The sequence below is a fragment of the Falco cherrug genome, chromosome 4, assembly GCF_023634085.1.
Source record: "Falco cherrug isolate bFalChe1 chromosome 4, bFalChe1.pri, whole genome shotgun sequence".
Classification (NCBI taxonomy): domain Eukaryota; kingdom Metazoa; phylum Chordata; class Aves; order Falconiformes; family Falconidae; genus Falco; species Falco cherrug.
In genome coordinates, this window is record NC_073700.1 from 111,777,773 (window position 1) to 111,796,033 (window position 18,261).

An 18,261-nucleotide genomic window follows, 5' to 3' on the forward strand; every position below is an offset into this window, starting at 1 on the left:
TCAACTGGTTTTTGAAGACAGTGTATCTCAAAATGAAGTTCTCTTACACTAAGTGGTGATTTGCCATCAATCTGCTCTAGTGCCAGAGTTTAACCAATGGCTTGGGTCTCCTTGCTGCAGAATGAGCTATTGAGCTGGATGGACTTTTGCGATTGTCATGGCAAAGGGGCTGGAAGAGTCTGAACAGGTATTACCTGCTTTGGTAGGGCATGCAGGCTGGGCCAGGCTTCCTTGGTAAAGTGATGAGGGCAGACTGAGCATCACAGCAGACTGTTAGGATGTCACTGATGTCCTGCTTTTTGTTAATGTTTATAGAAACATATACAGAGCATCTCTGCTAGTCTCTGACAGATCAGTCACTGCGGTGGGGATTACTGCAGTATATTAATCTTCGGGACCATTTTGCTTCCCTGATTTCAGTCTAAATTCTGTAACAAATTAGCATCTTCTATGGGCATGTTGCTTGAACCAACTTTTAAAGACAGCAGTTCTCCATCTTCCCCCTTCTCTTCTGTCTCCCACCTCCTGCTTTGCATAGGTCAGAAAACATTTACTGACTTAAAATGATATTTATTACTGACTTTTAAATCTGGGTGGGCTGGTAACCAGGATACAGTGGGCAAGTGGAAGGAGCATAACAGAATATTGAAGTGATCAATGTTGCAAGCATTGGCTATGATGCAGAATATTAAAGAGGAAGAGAGTTAATTCTATTTGTCCCTTGAAGGGAAAAAATGTGGTCAGTCTTCACCTCTGGTGCTTTTATTTCCATGGGACAAAGCACCCCTTCAAGAATCTTTGGGTGAAGACGATCTGGTGAAGCAGAGGAAGGTGGCTCGGTTCTCTGTTCCTGCTTTACATGGATATGTAAAGGAGGACCCTGGGAAAGCCTTGCACAGTGCTTTTTGTGGTACGGCAAGGAAGATGCAGCTCCAAGTAGCACAGGGAATGCGTGAGCTGCTGCTTGGTCTGCTGGCCAGGAGTTCCTCAAATGTACTTTTTCCTAACACTGGCTGCCAGTGTGATGGTCTTCGGGTGGTGGAAATGTGACCCTGTAGAAAGGCGGTGATGTGTGAGTCCTTTCCTCTGATTGTACTGTGGCACCAGCAGACCATTCTGCTGGCTCTTTGAGGTTGCTTTGTTCAGGATACACTCAGCTATACTTTGGCTGTGAGTAATGCAGAGGCTATTCTACTTTTCTTTTATACGTCCTGATTCACAGAACTGATAAGCATGCTTATGTTCACATTGTGTCCTTTTGCTTCTCTCTTATGTGTTCTAATGAGTATTTCTTTAAAATTAGCTATAGTGCTACCACTGCTGTCTTCAGTGAGGGGTGAGGTACTCGTCTGGGTTTATTTCAGATTCTGCAGATGTGGGCTGTAGTTACTGCCTCATGTACGTATTGAAACAGCCTTAAAAAAAGTCATCCCCAACTTTAAAACCAAAAGACCTCAGTTTTAAAATAAAAGCTTATAAACAGTTGAATAGGATAGATGCTTCATAGGGTTTCACTAGACTGTGCCAACTACAGTTAAACCCTTACCGTGATCTTCTGATACATATTTTCTGGACTATCCCCATATCAGGTGGATGGTGAGACAACCCTCAAACAGTTCCTCTGGAGGAGTAATCTTCCTTACAGCACCTGATGTACAGAGAGCTTGCTATGATTTTAACAAGTTCATTCTCAGTGTCAAGAGATACATCTTATGCAGGCATATATGTTCAACTTCATAATATACAATTCACCTCAGATCCCTGCACTGCTGTAATACTATGGACTTCTTTTTTTCCACTGCACACATTTTGCATGCTAATTTAGACTAGTGCTTCTTTGTGTGTGTGTGTGCATATGCCTTTGAATATGGGAATAAGATTAACTAGGATATAGACATCATATGGTGGGACTTCTGTTGGGATGCAAAACTAGATAATAGTTGCAAATGCAATTAAAGGTTAATTCATTCAGATAATTTAATCGGATGTAAAACCAGAAAAGCCTTCTAATCCTTTGACTCAAAATGTGATTGGTTTTTTTTTCCTGTTGAAAGAATAGTACCTGCCTTGTAAAGGAAAAAGGAACTGTGCCTTTTTAACTCTTTAAAGGCCTCCTGATGCATACAAGGAACAAAACTTTATGCTTTAAATGCCATGTCAACTTTTGCTGGAGTTTTTTTTTTTTTCTGAGGGCTGGGAAATTATAAGGATTAGTGACCTCACGTGGGACAAGAGACTGATGTGGGACAAATTGAAGGAAGGTTTGTTGTTTGTTTATTTAGTTAGGCTGCCTAAAATAGTTTTTTTCATATATACTTTCTTCACAAAAGATTTAGTGCAACACAGCTTAATACTTCCTTTTTCTATGAATTTGCATGGGTTATCATCACAGAGAGTATTAATCTCACGAGAGTAGCTTGTAAAATTTTGTGGCTTTTTGCTTAAAATGAGTTTGCACATCTGTATTCTAAGCCTGAGGGGAGGTGCAGGAATCACCTGTGCAGGCCATGTCTTATCTCGCCCATGTTATCTGAAAAATAAATGATGAATGCAGAGCATCCTTGTAAGGACCAGTTCTATTAATGACATTTTCAAATTTCTCTTGTTGGAGCGAAGTCCTACCCTTCAAAACTGAAGACCAACATGAGAAAACTCCCTGGAACCAGCTGGAAAATTTCAAGAGATAAAGAAACCCCCAGCCCTCACACAGAGGGATCAAACATCCACAGCAGTAGGAATAAGGACATGTAGAGTTAACCGAGTTAAGTGAGTAAATTTACAGCATGTAAATTCAGAATAATGCAGCATTGTGACATATCTGTGTACTTTAGTGATATCAAATGTGTACAAATGTTTGTTAGATGAACAAAGAATGAAAGTAAAGATATATATCAGAAGAAAGGCAGGTAATATATTTAAGGGTAAAGAATATCAGTAAGGAAATCTGCCTCTTCAGGGTGCAAGTCTTGCCTAACTTCAAAGACTGTGTTCTTCTTTTCTTGAACATGAAGGAGGTTCCTATCTAAAGCTGGCTGAACTCTTTCTCTGACCTTGGGGGTGCTGAGCACATCTTTTACTTTCTGAACAGCTTAATGTGCATAAGATATGTCATTTATATTATTTGGTTATGTTCTTATTGTACTAAGTCAAACTTTTATGTGTTCGGTACTTGGCACTTGAGCTGTTTTTCCACGTCCAAAGATTTACAAGGCTCATCTGTGTCTTGCATCTGTGATACTTTCTGGTTCTGTAACTTCTCAGTCTAGTGAAGGCTAAATTTACCTAAGCTGCTTTTAGTGGTTGGTTGTATATGCCAAACTCCTGTCTGTGTTCTAATCCTATTTCATATCTAACGGTTATTGCACACTGCTTCCCATGTTACTCTGTGTGCTAAGTGATCAGGATTGAATGATAGGCATGCGGTGGTTTCTGGCACACTGGTAGAGACTTTTGAACTGCCTTGTTTTCAATTCCCTCCTCAACTCAAAGGTAACAAACCTCTCTTTGGACGTGGAGTGCACTTTAGTTTTCATTTGTTCCTGATTCAACAGCCAGACCAAAGGTTTTCAAGCACACAAAAAGAAAGATGTTATCAGGCTTAGTGTGATCCCATTCTGCAGAGTGTTTGAAGGTGCCCGTAGCAGAGCTCCAAGTAGTGCTGAGGCTCTGCTGAGGGCAGGTCAGGAGTTTCTGGATCTACTTTGCCAAGGAATTGCTTGTGCAATCCAAGGGAACGCGCTCTTTTCTTTGCTTGCCTGTTGAGTGCTTTTTAAGCTCTCTGTGCGCTGAGGCCTCGACTGCTTCATGAAACTAAAACAGTTAAACTTTTAATAGTTTTTCTACAGAAAAGTAAATTACAGCTGTTCTTCTGGAGTGGTTAAGAACTCCCACTATCCAGTCCATAGTAGGTTGGCACTGCCTTGTGCCAAGAGCTACTGTCAGTGAAATTTATATTGTCCCCAAGAGGTCACGTAACGGAGTGCTGCCAATACAAACAGCAGCGCTGCAGATTCTCAAACTGGTAAGGTTGTAATACAAGCTTCTTTAACCAGAGCTTGTTCACCCAGCTTGGAGACTGCTCCCACACTTTGAAAACCTTGGAAACAACAAAAGTCGCCAGGTTCATTCATGATTTATTAATGAATTTATCATATTTTATATGATATTTCACGTTTTAAATGTCCTATAGATATTTGAACTTGGAATGGGGCTATCCTGGCTACGTGGCAGAGAACTTGGGTGCTTATAGCCCTTAGCTGGTAGCTGATTTTTACCTGTAGACCTCAAAGCACTTCGCAGAGCCGTCATGGTCATTCCCATCGCGTGGGAAGGGAAACGACTTGCTGAAGGTTGCGACCACACCAGATTTAGGAGTAAAGTTGAGGTACAAAATCTGTGCTTTGTCCAGTAGGTCAGTTGGTCTCTGCAAAATCAGAAAATCAGTTTCTCAGAAACAGAGTAAAGAATTTCAATGTCTTGTACCTGAAGGGAATAATTGTGGTCTACTTCTAGGAATAAGGTTTGGAAAATTACTGGGTGACCCACCTTTTCTGCCGGCAGTGGTAAAAGTGGAGTTATCTGACAGCAGGGACATTAAAAACATACCTTTGCATGCTTGTAAAGCAATTCATGGACTGTTTGTGAGCAGCTCATGCAAAAAAACCCCAACCAAACAAAAATCCAACCGAAAAAAACCAACAAACTAAAAAACGGTTGCCAGAAACATAGGCATTTTTCAAATAGTAAACTAAACTGATGCAATTTACTGTGAGGTATTTTCATAAATCGTAATCAAAGCACTGAATTTTAACTTTGTCTTTTTGTACTTGAAACATTAAATATACTGTAGGTATCAAAACCTATAAAATGTGTTCTTTATTTGCAAATGTCTTCTGAATAAATTAAGATTTTAATAGATTTTCTTATTCAATAATATGTAATTTATATTGACAATGTTAGCTGTATATTGTCAGCATCGTTCGTAGCTGATCTCCTGAATATTTGCTGATATTTGTAGTTTTGTTTCTGCATCTGGTTCACTAATATAGCTGCAGCAATACTGGATATTTTTTTTCCTTCTGCTGCTTGTTAACGATTCTTGTGGCAGAGGTGAGCATCTTTGCAGCGGGGTCAGTTCACAGGAAGGCTCCTGCGCCTGTACTAGGGGAAATAAAGGACCTAACCATGCTGATTTTGCCTGGGAGGGAGCATTTGAACTTACATCTACATGATGGCTGGTTGGTAGTGACAGGTGACATGCATCATTTGTTTCATTGATTGTCTGCTTTAAAATTTTTATGATGTTTAATCTTTGAAGAATGTGGCTTCCTGAAGGCTGAGTTCTGGCACCAGTATTAACTGGTAATAATATGGCAGTAATATTGACAGCAGAGGTACATCTGCTCCTCAGCAGCTGAGACCTGGCACATCGGGTAGTGTGATGGGGAGGAGTTTTGGTGAAAGGCTAACTTGGAAATATGTGATTTTAAGAGCCTTTTTTAAACACAGGGTGCATCTAGAAAAGTGTTTCTGGTTGCTCTGCAGATCCACAGACTTTCTCTGCCATGCTTGATGCAGCTGCTAGGAAGAGCAGAATAAAATTGTGTCTGGGAGTGATGGAGCAGGAGAGAATTACAGAATACTTTGGGTTCGAAGGGACCTCCCAGAGGTTGTCCGGTCCAGCCCCTGGTCTGAGCAGGGCTAACTTCAAAGCCAGAGCAGTTGTGCAGGGCCTTGTCTGGTCAAGCTATGAAAACTCCAGGAAGGAGACTGCACAGCCTGGGCATTAGTTCTTGTGTCTGACACATGATTTTCTCATTGAATTTCTTTTTACTAATGCATGCTTGTGAGTCAGGCTGCCCGGCTTGCAGAATGTCTTTGCCAAGTTGATGTGCCATGCTGATTTCTTTTTTTTTTTGGAATGTGTCATGAGAAGGTATTTAGCTGGCAACGAAAGAAATGTGCCAACAGAGGTACTTTGAAAAGCTTTTAAGTATGCAGACAATCCATATTTTCCTACTTCTGACTTCTCTTTTTACTGTTTTGTTGATGTCTTCATTTAGATCTATCTGAAAAGAAATGGTAACCTGTCACTGGAACATCTTTTAAATTATAGTGTGAAATATCCAGTGTGCATTCTTTTGGAAGTTTCAAATAATGCATTATTAACTTATAATTTGCATCATTAGAAATATTAATTGTTGCCTAAAACATTGTACACTAAAAAAACACACCCATCTGCTCCTGTGTGCTACCCTCCAGATGAAAACTAAACCAGATGCTGATGGGCAGGAACATGATGGTAGATTACAAAGACCATAATCTATTTATTAGATGCTGAGATTGAAAGAGAAATAAATGCAGCAATATTGCTGATTTTTTTGTGGTGGGAGTCTGTATAGTGCCTATTTTGTACTGAAAAAAAGTGAGGATGCTGCTTCCCTGTGAAATGTTGCTGACAGCCAGGAAGAGTGAAGTGCACTAGGAAGCTTTTAAGGTAGCATTAGAAAAGGTACGGCTGAAATGCCAAGCTAGAGCGCAAATGCTGCCATAAAGTTAAGTTAATGAAGGAGCATGAATAGTCAATTAAATGTACTCTGCATATTTTAATGTTATGTAAAGCATGATAAAAAGCAGTAAAATTCTGATTCTTCTTTTCATAGTTAATGAACTTTCATTGCAAGCATTGTATTAACATATAGGTTGAAAATGTCCATAATGTTTTATAAGAAAGAGAAGATAAAAATTGTTTAAGCTCTGTTTCTACATTGCACACTACAGCTGTAGCCCATGCAGATTACAGTTGATCTATGGAGTTAATTGATGTACTTATGTGAACATGAAGGTGGGAGGTGAAGTTCCCCATTACTGACACCTTTGAATTTTGTCTTGTCAGTTTTTGTGGGCATAGTTAACTTCCTTTTTATGTTGACAGAGCAGAGACATTGAGGATTTATTAGGCGTGTTTTATGCCATCATTCCTTGGATAGTTTTAATTTAACATAAACAAGTGCTTCCTCTGAGCACAGCTGTCCCTTCCTGCCGCCCTCCATGTCCCACTGCTTTTGCCTGTGCCCCTGCCACCCATCTTGCTAGCGATCATGTTTGCATGGCTCCCCAGTGACCTGGTGGAGGGAAATAACCTGGGTTAAAATAAGCCATTATTTAACAAGCCAGTTTGAAGCTACCAGTCCTTCAGCTCGATTCAGGATATCGCTTCACAGACATGCATGGAAGCACGAAGCAAAAGACTGGTGGGGATGGGAAGATGAAGCAGGAGATGGAGAAAGGACATGACCTGCTTGTCAGCAGCCATGTTTTATGGTCCTTCACTGTGGTGGAGATGCACCATTAGCAAGAGTGTAGCTGTTTCTTTTTTTTTTTTTTTTTAGGAATATAAAGTTTCTCTAACCCAGGCATCCCCCTCTGCCAGTTCACCACTCCTCTCTTTCACAGAATAACAGAACGGTCGGGGTTGGAAGGGACCTCTGGAGATCATCTAGTCCAAGCCCCTGCTAAAGCAGGCTCACCCAGAGCAGGTTGCACAGCCGTGTCCAGGCGAGTTTTGAATGTCTCCAGAGGAGATGCCACAACCTCTCCAGGCAGCCTGTGCCAGTTCTCTGTCATTGTCAGAGTAAAGATGTTCCTCATATTCAGATGGAACATCTCATGTTGCAGTTTATGCCCATTGCCCCTTGTCCTGTCACTGATCCCATCCTCTTGACACTCACCCTTAAGATAACTGATTACATTGATGAGATCCCCCCTCAGCCTTCTCCTCTCCAGCTACACAGCCCCAGCTCTGCCAGCCTCTCCTCACCAGGGAGGTGCTCCAGGCCCCTCACCAGCTCCGCAGCCCCCGCTGGGCCCTCCCCAGCAGCTCCCCGTCTCCCGTGACTGGGGAGCCCAGCGCTGGGCCCAGCACTCCCGGTGGGCCTCACCAGCCCGAGCAGAGGGGCAGGATCAGCTCCCTGCACCCGCTGGCCACGCTGCCCCTAACGCGCCCCAGGCTCCCACCCGCCTTCTCGGCCACAGGGCCACCGCTGGCCCGCGGGCAACCGGCTGTCCCCCAGCACCGCCCGGCCCTTCCCCGCAGAGCTGCCCCCCAGCAGCCCACCCCCAGCCTGTGCCGGCGCAGGGGCTGTCCCTCCCCAGGGCAGGACCCCGCGCTGGCCCCTGTGGGACCCCATGAGGTCCCCTCCCCCCGGCTCTCCAGCCTGCCCAGGCCTCGCTGAGGGCAGCACGGCCTGCTGGTGTCCCGGCGGTTCCTCCCAGTTTGTGCCATCGGGAGACCTGCCGAGGCTGCGCCCCGTCCCCTCAGGTCACCGATGACCCAGCTGAACAGGACGGGACCCAGCGCTGACCTGGGGCACAGCGCTGGCTACAGGCCCCCGGCTGGGCTCTGCGCCGCTGGTCGCAGCCCCTGAGCTCTGCCCTCAGCCCGCGCTCAGCCCATCACTGCCCACCCGCCTGACCCACGCTCCTGAGCTTGCCCGGGGGCTCTGGTGGGGGACGGTGTCAAGAGCCTGGCTGAGGTCAAGGTAGGCACCATCCACCGCTCCCCTCATCGACCCAGCCAGTCATTCCGCCGTAGGAGGCTGTCAGGTTGCCAGGCATGGCTTCCCCTTGGTCAATCCACGTTGACTGTTCCTGGTGACCTTCTTTTTCTCCACGTGCTTGGAGCTGACCTCCAGGATGAGCTGTTCCATCACCTTTCCAGGGATGGAGGTGAGGCTGACCAGCCCATAGTTTCCTGGGTTCTCCTTCTTGCCCTTTTTGTAGACTGGAGTAACATCAGCTTTCTCTCAAACTGAGTTGTCTTTTGTGTCAGGATGTCACAGTTTTGCTTGAGGGGCAAGATACAGACAGAGGAGGTTTGGGCCTGTGGTATTGTGTTCCTGAAGCTGGATTTATCCAGGGATTTTCTACCAGGGTGTTTCTTTGGTAGGTCTGGGGAAGAGGGAGGAGAGCAACCAGCCAGTCCTGTCATATTGTCTTCTCTGATACTGTTTTCTATACTTACCTTCTTTTGGGTAAAGAAAAGGGCATTGCAAACAAAATTTGCTCTTGTGCACTAAATTACCCTTCTTGCCAGGCTATGGAGACTTTAATATTATGCCAGGTTAACTAAGAGGGTTTTTTGAAGCGTAAACCCATTCATCCGTATTTAGTTTGGTAGGTACTGGAAAATACAGAAATGCTTCTAAATGCATTGCTTTCCTGACCGTCATTGTCTCAGAAATAATTGTTTAAACCTAAAGAGCACTGCTTGTTGTTAAAGCAGCCATTTTCTTTGCAGATCCCTTTCTGTTTTGGGAGAGGTAAGAATGAACCATGAGTTGTGGGTATCCCTTTTTGAAACTAACTTATTTTGCAGGTTCTTTTTATACAAAGAACAGGCAGGAATACACTCTTCAGTTTCCTTCCGTAATGACCCATTTGGGTTTCTCCAGAGGGCTTTGCAGGCTCACCTGAGAACCCTACGCTGCAAGCTCTGCTGAATGCAGGTTTCTCTTTTTACAGCTTTTTGACCTTTTTGTGCTACACCTAAGTATACGACGTTTAAGATGATCAGGGAAAAATCTTTCCTTTATAAAGAAGATTATTTATAAATGATTCTTTATAATAGTTTTATATTGAATCCTAAATAAATATTAATGGAGAGAACTGTTCCACTGGTTGTTCTTTGTTATCCATGATTTCTGACAGCAGATTTCAAGAGGAGCAGTGGGAGAAGGTTGGTTGTTATGAATATTATTTGGCAGAAAGTCAGGCGTATTCTATGGTTTCATATGAATGATATCTGCTGAAAGTCAGCTAGCTTTCCAACCAACTCTCCTTGCTGTGCCTTAGCAACCATGAGGAAAAATCTGCTGCCACATGGAAACGGATTTGGATTCATGACAACACTCCCTATATCCAGCCACCCTGAAATGCTACAATGGCAGCATTTCACCTACTAAACACGGCACCCATGTCTTATTTCTGCTTAAACCTTCTATAATACAAAATGCAAAAATTTGAAGGTAGCAAAGTGATAAGCCAAACTGTTCAGTAATTTTCTCTCCCTTCCCCCGCTCCTTGCTGGGCATGAGTAAGCACTGGGAATAAATGAGCATTTACTCCTGCAGAAATTGCTGCCTTCTTGTGTTTCAGGTTGAGGAGGGTGTGCTGGACAGGTATAGCCCAGGTTTGTTGCAGGATTCGTGTTCAGATCGGGGCTGGAGTGGAAACTCTCTTAATTGTTGTTGCTGCTTGCTTTCAGCAACTCTGGCAAATCTTTCTGAAGAAAAAACCCACAGGGTTCCATCAGTCTAACAGTTGCAGTAGTTTCTGTTACAGCATTATCATTGTCATGGTTTGTAATGAGAGAAAGAAATCTGTCTAGGACAAAAATAATTACTTTTTGATTTCTGCATGGAGCGGGACAGAAGCCTGAGGGAAATTAAGTAAATACCTCTGGTGGATTTTTTTAATTTTTCCTGAGCCACTGTATTGTTAGTGTTGAGTGATCAGTAAAGAGAGAAAAGCACAAATGGATGATTGTTTTTGAGAGTGAATTTGGATTCAGCTGTATTTGTGATCCTTTTCCGTACTCTGTCTCTCATGGTTGGAACGTGAGAAGTTTCCAACATGAATACTGGTGAAAGTGTGTTTTGGGCTTGGGTGCTTAAATGCTTGTTGGAAAGCTGTCTGAATATATAATTTCCTTTGTGGTCACATTAGCCAATTTAGGATTCAGGTGTTGAGTAGTTACAGAAATCCCCCTGTCGGGGAATAGAAATGATCTCATTACCAGGTAGTCTGTGCTACACGATGTGCATTTCAAAATGAGATGATTTTTTTTCAGGCTATTTATATTTAGGGAATAAGCCCTGACAGAGCACAACACTGAAGCATTTGCTTAATTTAAGTATACTGAGTAATCCAATTTGGAATGCACAAGTACTATGCTGAATTCTTTAGGGGCACAGTGATAGTGCCCTGAAACTATGAACAGTTGTTTTTTCATGTATTTGTACACAAAAATGTTCCTAGAACTGTTCAGCAGCATAGAGCCGATCATGGTCAAGTTTGCAAATCAAGCCTTGATCAAACAGAGAAATATTGGTGACCGTGTTGTAAACTGAAAACAGGTAAATTTTCATGACATTATGCTCAATTTTTGGTAATGCAACCAGTTAAAAACCTGATTATTTGAAAAACTTGGAGGGGAATCTTAAACAATTTACTGGGGTGCAGGAAGAGCCCTGATCCTGCCTTTTCTTGTTCCTTTTAGTTTTAACGTAAATCCCACTGTAAAAGATTTAGAAAAAGGAATACTCTTGATTAATAAAAAAAATTTTTCACTTCCCTATTTTTAACACATTTTGACTTCTTTTTTTCTTGCTAACTGCACAGGCATATGATAAGCTCTTAGAAGAAAGGCAAAACATTTGCATCCCATATTTGAAATTATTACTGTCCTACAATTTCTATGGCCTCTTCTTTAGTGTCGAAGTGTAACTTCTAGCATAGACAGGTTGCTGACTGCTACCACTGTACTAAAAACCCACCTGAGGAAAGCACTTGAATTGGAGCTCCAAGCACTCTTGCTTTATTTCTTTCTGAGCATGATGGTGATTAAATTGCTAGCAGATGTATGGAGTGTTGCTGATGCTACTGTGACTGCAGTGCTGGCAATGGCAGAAATATCAACAGTTGTTGGAACAGCTTGGGCAGGAGGCAAAGCATGAGAAACTAGTGGACAAGTCATCCTCAGAAGTTGGGATGAGGCCAAAGGAAAATCCCAGACCTAAAAACAATGAGAAAATTCAAATATATCTCCAAAAGGTATGATTGAAAACATGCTCCATAGTATCTTCAGCCCCTGACTAGAACATTAACCAGGTTGTATTAAATGCATAGGGAGTTGCTGCGGTGGAGCCAGTTCAGTACTCTGCTGAGTAAAGAATTAAGTCAGCATCTCACAGTAAGATACAAATTGATCTTTCTAAAGGAGACCAAAAAGTGCCTGTATTAGTACACTTTGCTTTGTTGTCTGGCAATTTCTTTCCAAACCTTTCAAAAATCTGTTTATGCTCAGATATTGGAATATTACCATCAATATCTTTGCATGCTTAGCTTTAAATAATGGCAGAGGTTCTCAACTTGTTTAAAAATGCTTGTCCAGTTGAAGCAATACTAATGTAAACCCAGATACAGACCTTGCATAGTAGTATCAGTCATTGAATTAGCTACTGCTTTTAAAAATCTAGCTGGATTATTTGATTCTTTAGCTAATAATTCCATGAGCTGGAATTGTTAGCCAAAGAGTGGCTGGTATGGACTGTAAAGGAGTATTTCTTTCTGTTTTCCTGGTTGTTTTAAATTACTTGCTGGTCACTTCATTCTGATCCTTCCATTCTTTTAGCACCATTGCTCTGCTCCCTGGGTTTATAGTGGTTTTAAATACCACACTAAACTCCTTTATAATATTTCCCAGTTTCAGACTAAATTATCTGTGATGTATTCAGATTTGAATCCTAGCAGACCTATTCCAAAACCACTTCCTGGGCCACCTGTTCCAGCTGTCCTCTCCTGTCACATGCAAGTTGTGTCCCCAAGCTAGGATGCTGTCCGTGTGCCACATTCATACTTCACACTCCTGATTGCCCAGCCCAAGACACCAGCTCCTTGCTTCTTTGTTCCTGCATCACCAGCAGGGAAGCTGAGGCTACCTGTGCACACCTGCCCATGTACAATAGGAAAGCCCTTCTGGAGGACACCCAGAGTTCTGGATCTGCTCCACATATGGTCTCCTATCCCAGGACCATAAGTGCTACCACATGCCCGTCTCCTTCCTGACACATGGTTTGGCAAAGCTTCTCCTCAAGCTGGTGAAGAGGCACAGGGAGATGCTGGCGTGGCAGCGCCTTGAAAACAGCACTTGGTGTGGGCAGCAATAGCTATTCCAAGGTAGTTTTCGTAAGAGATGGGTTTTTTGCTTGGTGACTAATTAATTTGCTTTAAAAGCACATTTTGGCTCATCCTGACGAGTATTTTTTGCAAATGTATTTTGAATTGGTGTGTGCTTCTCAAAATAATTTTGGAGGAGCAGCCTGTATTTACTAATACCTTTAGGGAGGAGTGGTGCTTCCCCCTACACAGGGCCCAAAGGTTGGGGTATTCAAACAAAACCTGGACCCCTGATCCACTCTCTCTTCTTCCTCTCTCTGGAAGGGGAATGCTCAGTTTGCTCCAACAGCCAAAGTAGAGTCTGCTGAACCTCTGAGGTGCACTCAGTAGCTAAATATTTATTGAGGCAAATTAAAAAGGAGAAAAAAAAAAAAAGGGGACCTACCTTGGTAGCTAGGATGTATAATCCTAAAATTTTTTGTCAATTTCAGCCTAACTGCAGTGTTTCAGCATTACACAGGCTGCACTACCATCAACAGGAAAGATTATTTTCTACTTCTACTTTTATTTTCTCCTATGCAATTTCCATATTCTTATGTTTGTAGAAATTTTGGGGGTGTAGATTCCTGTGTGGCAGGCTCAATGTACTCTTCTGGGCTCTCCAATGTTTAATGCTTGCTCCAGGCTGATGTGCCACTGACAGAAGCCGTTGTACTGTCTTCCCTCCTCCCATTCCAGGGCTGTGAATTCCTCCCTCTCCCCTGCACCAGAGCTAGCCCTGTGTGGTCTGAAGGATAAAGTTGAAGCTTTTTTTTTTTCTCTCAGCTACTTTTCAGCCTCATTCACCTTTTGCAGACTCCTTGCAATTTCTTCCTAATATGTAATCTAAATCTGTCCTCTTTCAGTTTAAAACCTTTACCCCTTGCACTATCACTACACTCCCTTATAAATGTTCCTCCCCATCCTTCCTTCAGGCCCCCTTTAGGTACTGGACGGCTGCTATAAGGTCTCCCCAGGGCTTTCTCTGCTCCAGGCAGAGCTCCCAGCTCTCTCACCCTGTCTTCATAGTGGAGGAGCTCCAGCCCTCTGATCATCTTTGTGGCCCTCCTCCAGACCCACTCAAGCAGGTCCATGTCTTTTCCTGTGCTGGGGCCCCCAAAGCTGGATGCAGTACTCCAGGTAGGGTCTCATGAGAGTGGGGTAGAGGGGGAGAGTCACCTCCTTTGACCTACTGGCCACACTTCTTTTGATGCAGCCCAGGATGCAATTGGCTTTCTGAGCTGTGAGCACACATTGTCAGCTCATACTCAGTTTTTATCCGTCAATACCCCCAGGTCCTTCTCTGTAGAGCTGCTCTTAATCCACTCATCACCCAGCCTGTATCCATGTTTGGGATTGCCCCAGCCCAGGTGCAGGATGTCACACTTGGCCTTGTTGAACTTCATGAGGTTCACATAGGCCCATCTCTGCAACCTGAGTCAAGGTCTCTCTGGATGACATCCTCTTTAGATTGTAAATCACACCACTCGGCTTGGTGTCGTCTGCAAACTTGCTGAGGGTGCACTCAATCCAACTGTCCATGACCCCAACAAATAATTTAAATAATACTGGTCCTGGACCCCTGAGGGACACCACTCATCACTGGTCTCCACCCATCAAGCTGTTGACTGCAGCTCTTTTGAGTGTAATTATCCAGCCAATTCTGTACCCACTGAGTGGTCCATCGAATCCATAACTCTCCATTTTAGAGGCAAGGATGTGTGTGGGACAGTATGAAATGCTTTGCACAAGTCCAGATAGATGGTGTCAATCACTCTTCCCTTACCTACCAATGCTGTAACCCTGTTGTAGAAGGCCACCAAATTTGTCCTTTTTGCTGAGTTCAAGCTTGTGCTGTCATGTAACTGCAAGCTGCAGTAGCAGTATTTTCCCTGGCTGAGGCTTAGCCATCCTCTGAACACTGGGGACTGGGCCAGTGCAATGCCAGCGGCTGTAGTTCCCACCGGCATTGCTGGAATTAGCTTGCTGATGACAATGTTGTTGGTGCCAGCCAGGGAATGGGGCAGGGAGGGGGGAAATCGATGTATGAGCTTCGACTGTGCTGCTGCAGTGAGTGAGGCTTGTTGAATGAAAGACTTGGACAGAAACCAAGTGAAGTGGTGGTATGTAGGGCTGCTGCAGAACAGAGGTGTTCGTAATGTGCTGGTGAGGAAAAGCAAGTGGGATCTGAGGCAGCGTTGTGCTCTTGCAGCATCTTTGTTGGTTATGCAAAAGGGGAATTAAACTCTTGTGTTACAGTATTTCCATATGGAGCTACTGTTACACGTGGACCTGCCCTAACGTTTGTGATGAGTGTGGAAGGGTAAACAGCGTTAAGTGCTTCTGTTGTTCCTTGTCACTTCCCTTTTCTATAAATACAGTAACAAGAATATAGGGGTGGAGGGGAAAGCAGGTGGCATTGCTGCGATATGGATGCTGTAATTGTAATTCTTACAGGGTATGAAGAATGATTTTGTTTTTATGATTACAATATACCAAGTGTGAATTGGATCCTTCTCAAAGTGAGGAGCTAATTACACTGCCTACAAGTTGGAATAATGCGAGGGAGCATCACACAATCTTCCCATTGTGCTGCCAGTGCACCTGCACAATGTCTTCTGTTACACTTCCAGACTTCTTTCAGGCAATGTTTATTTGTGTCTTCTAGTACGAGAAGTTGCCAGTAAGCATCAGAGTAGACAATGTTTTGTCTTTTAATATTGACAAAATATGACAGTATTATGGTGAGTAGAGGCGAGTTAACCAGGCTCTTGTAGAGATGTTTATTCTGTCTGCTTGCCTTCCAGAGGTCTGGTTCACTGTTAATTTTATAACTTTAAATCCCCAATCTTTATTGATCAGCAATAAGGTTTTGCCATTTGTATTTCCTTGCTGTGAACAGTTAGATGTAATTTTCTTTTCTATCTCCTCAAACAGGAGTCCTCTCTAATTTCATTGAGTGATCAGTTATTTTCATGTTACGTAAAACATGACACAGAAAGTCTGTTTTTTTCTCTGTGCTATTTCATTATTTTATATAATAACATTATATCTCCTGTACTCTCTCCTATGTAATGTAAATAGTCACAGTCTCTTCTGTCTCTTCTCATATGAAAATGTATCCAAATCCCTTATTATTCCTACTACTATTATTGTCTGAATCCCCTGTAACACTGAAGCGTTCTTTTTTTGAGATGCTGTGTGGCATGCGGCATGGCAAAGATAATGCTGATCTGCATTACAGCAAAGTTTACCTCCCCACTGGTCACCATTTTATTCCTCATTTATCCTATTTTTTTTTTTAACTACAGTTAAGAATTTCATTTATAAGAGAGGTCTTCCTTGAGAAGTGTTCTGTGATGCTGAAGTGTCTTTACTGAATTGATAAAGTTTGCTTTAAGAGGTATTAGAGCATGTGTAATTACATTTTCTACCTCTAGTGCATGCTGCTTTTAATGTTGACCTCATCGTCTTTTCACCTAGTTTTTTTTAGGTTTAACTTGAAATTCTTCACTGTCATTTCTGGTCTTTCCTGACCCAAATAATTGTGTGTTGTCTACAGACTTTGCCACCTCATTGCTCGTCTTCTTTTCCAGATCAAGAATAAATGTAGCAAACAACACAGAACTGAGTTTACCAAATCTTTTTGCTGATGTTAAAATACTATTTGGAGACTTAAGTTAGACTACTCAGATGATTTGATAAATTCTTTTTATTTAGATTTCAATAGCTAAATGGACTAGATTGCTGCTACTTTTTTTTCCCTACAAAAAAATGGAAAAACCCTAAAGATCTACCAAATTGTCTTACAGACCCTGTCCAGAAGAATTTCAAATCCCTATTTGGAAACTCCTTCAAACAAGGTACTTGTCAAGCTTCTTTTTAATTCCATTTAACCAAACAGCATATTAGGAATCTTTTTGTGTTGGTTCAGCCTCTTAATCATAGCTTTGAAGACATATGTGAATATGGCCTGCAGTTAAATCCAGTTAACAAGTTATAATTTGTGTGTGTTAGAAATTGTCTACTTCTATTACTAAATTTGCAAACTGAATTGTTTTGAATTCTGACATGCCTTCACTTCCGAGCCATTTAAACTATTACCACCATTTAAGCTTGCTTTTGCAGTATTTAAGAGCTCTGTTTTTGCATGTCACAAGACTTTCCTGTCTCAGGGCAATTTTATATTCCTTGAAAGATTCCTAAACATAGGAAACAAACAAAAAAAGAAGGTGAAACTGCATCATTGCTTTTCTTTCAAGTTAGTCATTTATGTTACTCATCTTTTTTTGGGATGATGAGGAAACATCACAACAGAAGCCTGAGTTAAATTCGTCAGTAAGGAGTGGTATACAGAGTCCAGGTGGAACTTAGTTTTATGGAAGATGTAGTTGAGTCCTGCAAGCCTTGAGGTGTAAGGTAGAAATTAGGTGTGGGGGAAGTCAGAGGTGTGTCCTGTCTGAAGGACCAGATCCTCCTGGCAAGGTATGGATGAACTGACCTGTAGCTATCACAGGGTAGCTCCAAAGTTTCTGAACAAAAAGGTAAAAAAAAAGGTGTTTCAGTGTGGATTAGGCTTGTGTTAAATTATTTAACTCAAATACATATGAAATAATGTTTAATTTTAACTATATTTGTGTGGGTTTACCACAGTTAATATAGTCTTTTTGTTTTGCTAGAATAACACTTGTTTTCATTTGAACTTGTCTGTTGTTCGATGTTAAAGCTGACGGACAGCAAAACCTCTGCTTTTGTAAGGCAGCAATTGTAAAAGTACCCCAGTTTGTGGAGGCATCTGCAACCCGTGATACAGCTGGGTATGGCAGAAGTTGGGGTGCATTTCCTATGAGGCTTTGAACGTTTGCTTGTCATTTAGCTGGGGGGAAGGCATTGCACAGAGGGAAGGAGTAGGCACTGGCAAGGAGATTCACTACAGCAGAAATGTGACCTGTTTGTCACAGTTTACAATTTCTCTTTTTATTCAGATTTATGGAGAAAGTTCTTCCTGTGCTGGGAGAGCTCTCAGGAATATTTTTACTCTACAAGCATCTGACCTGATTAAAGACAGGGTGTACCTTACTGGCATTTGCAGGTAACCCGAGATCATTCATTTTAATCAACTGGATGGGTTTTATTTGCATTTGTCTATGCCCTGATTTGACAAAAGGGTAAACTCTAAGAATGAGATTTTGTGTGTGTTAATAAGAATCAAAAATATTTTCTAAAAAAATCTTTTAAAATCTCATATATTTCAATACCTTTTCTTATGTTAATTTGTCTGCGATCAAAAAACAGCAGTGTCCTGATTGCTTATGTTTTCACACA

At 42.2% G+C, this 18,261-nt stretch overlaps 1 protein-coding gene across 2 annotated transcripts in view; it reads left to right on the forward strand.

Annotated features, from left to right (window-relative positions):
* The window catches only part of RAPGEF5 (Rap guanine nucleotide exchange factor 5), a 162,620-nt gene that overhangs the window by 13,659 nt on the left and 130,700 nt on the right, over positions 1-18,261 (forward strand). For both annotated transcript variants that reach the window (XM_055708205.1, XM_055708204.1), the window contains exons 2-3: positions 16,749-16,799; positions 17,922-18,028. In XM_055708205.1, the coding sequence (XP_055564180.1) occupies positions 16,749-16,799; positions 17,922-18,028 (158 nt within the window). The remainder of the gene's footprint in view (positions 1-16,748; positions 16,800-17,921; positions 18,029-18,261) is intronic.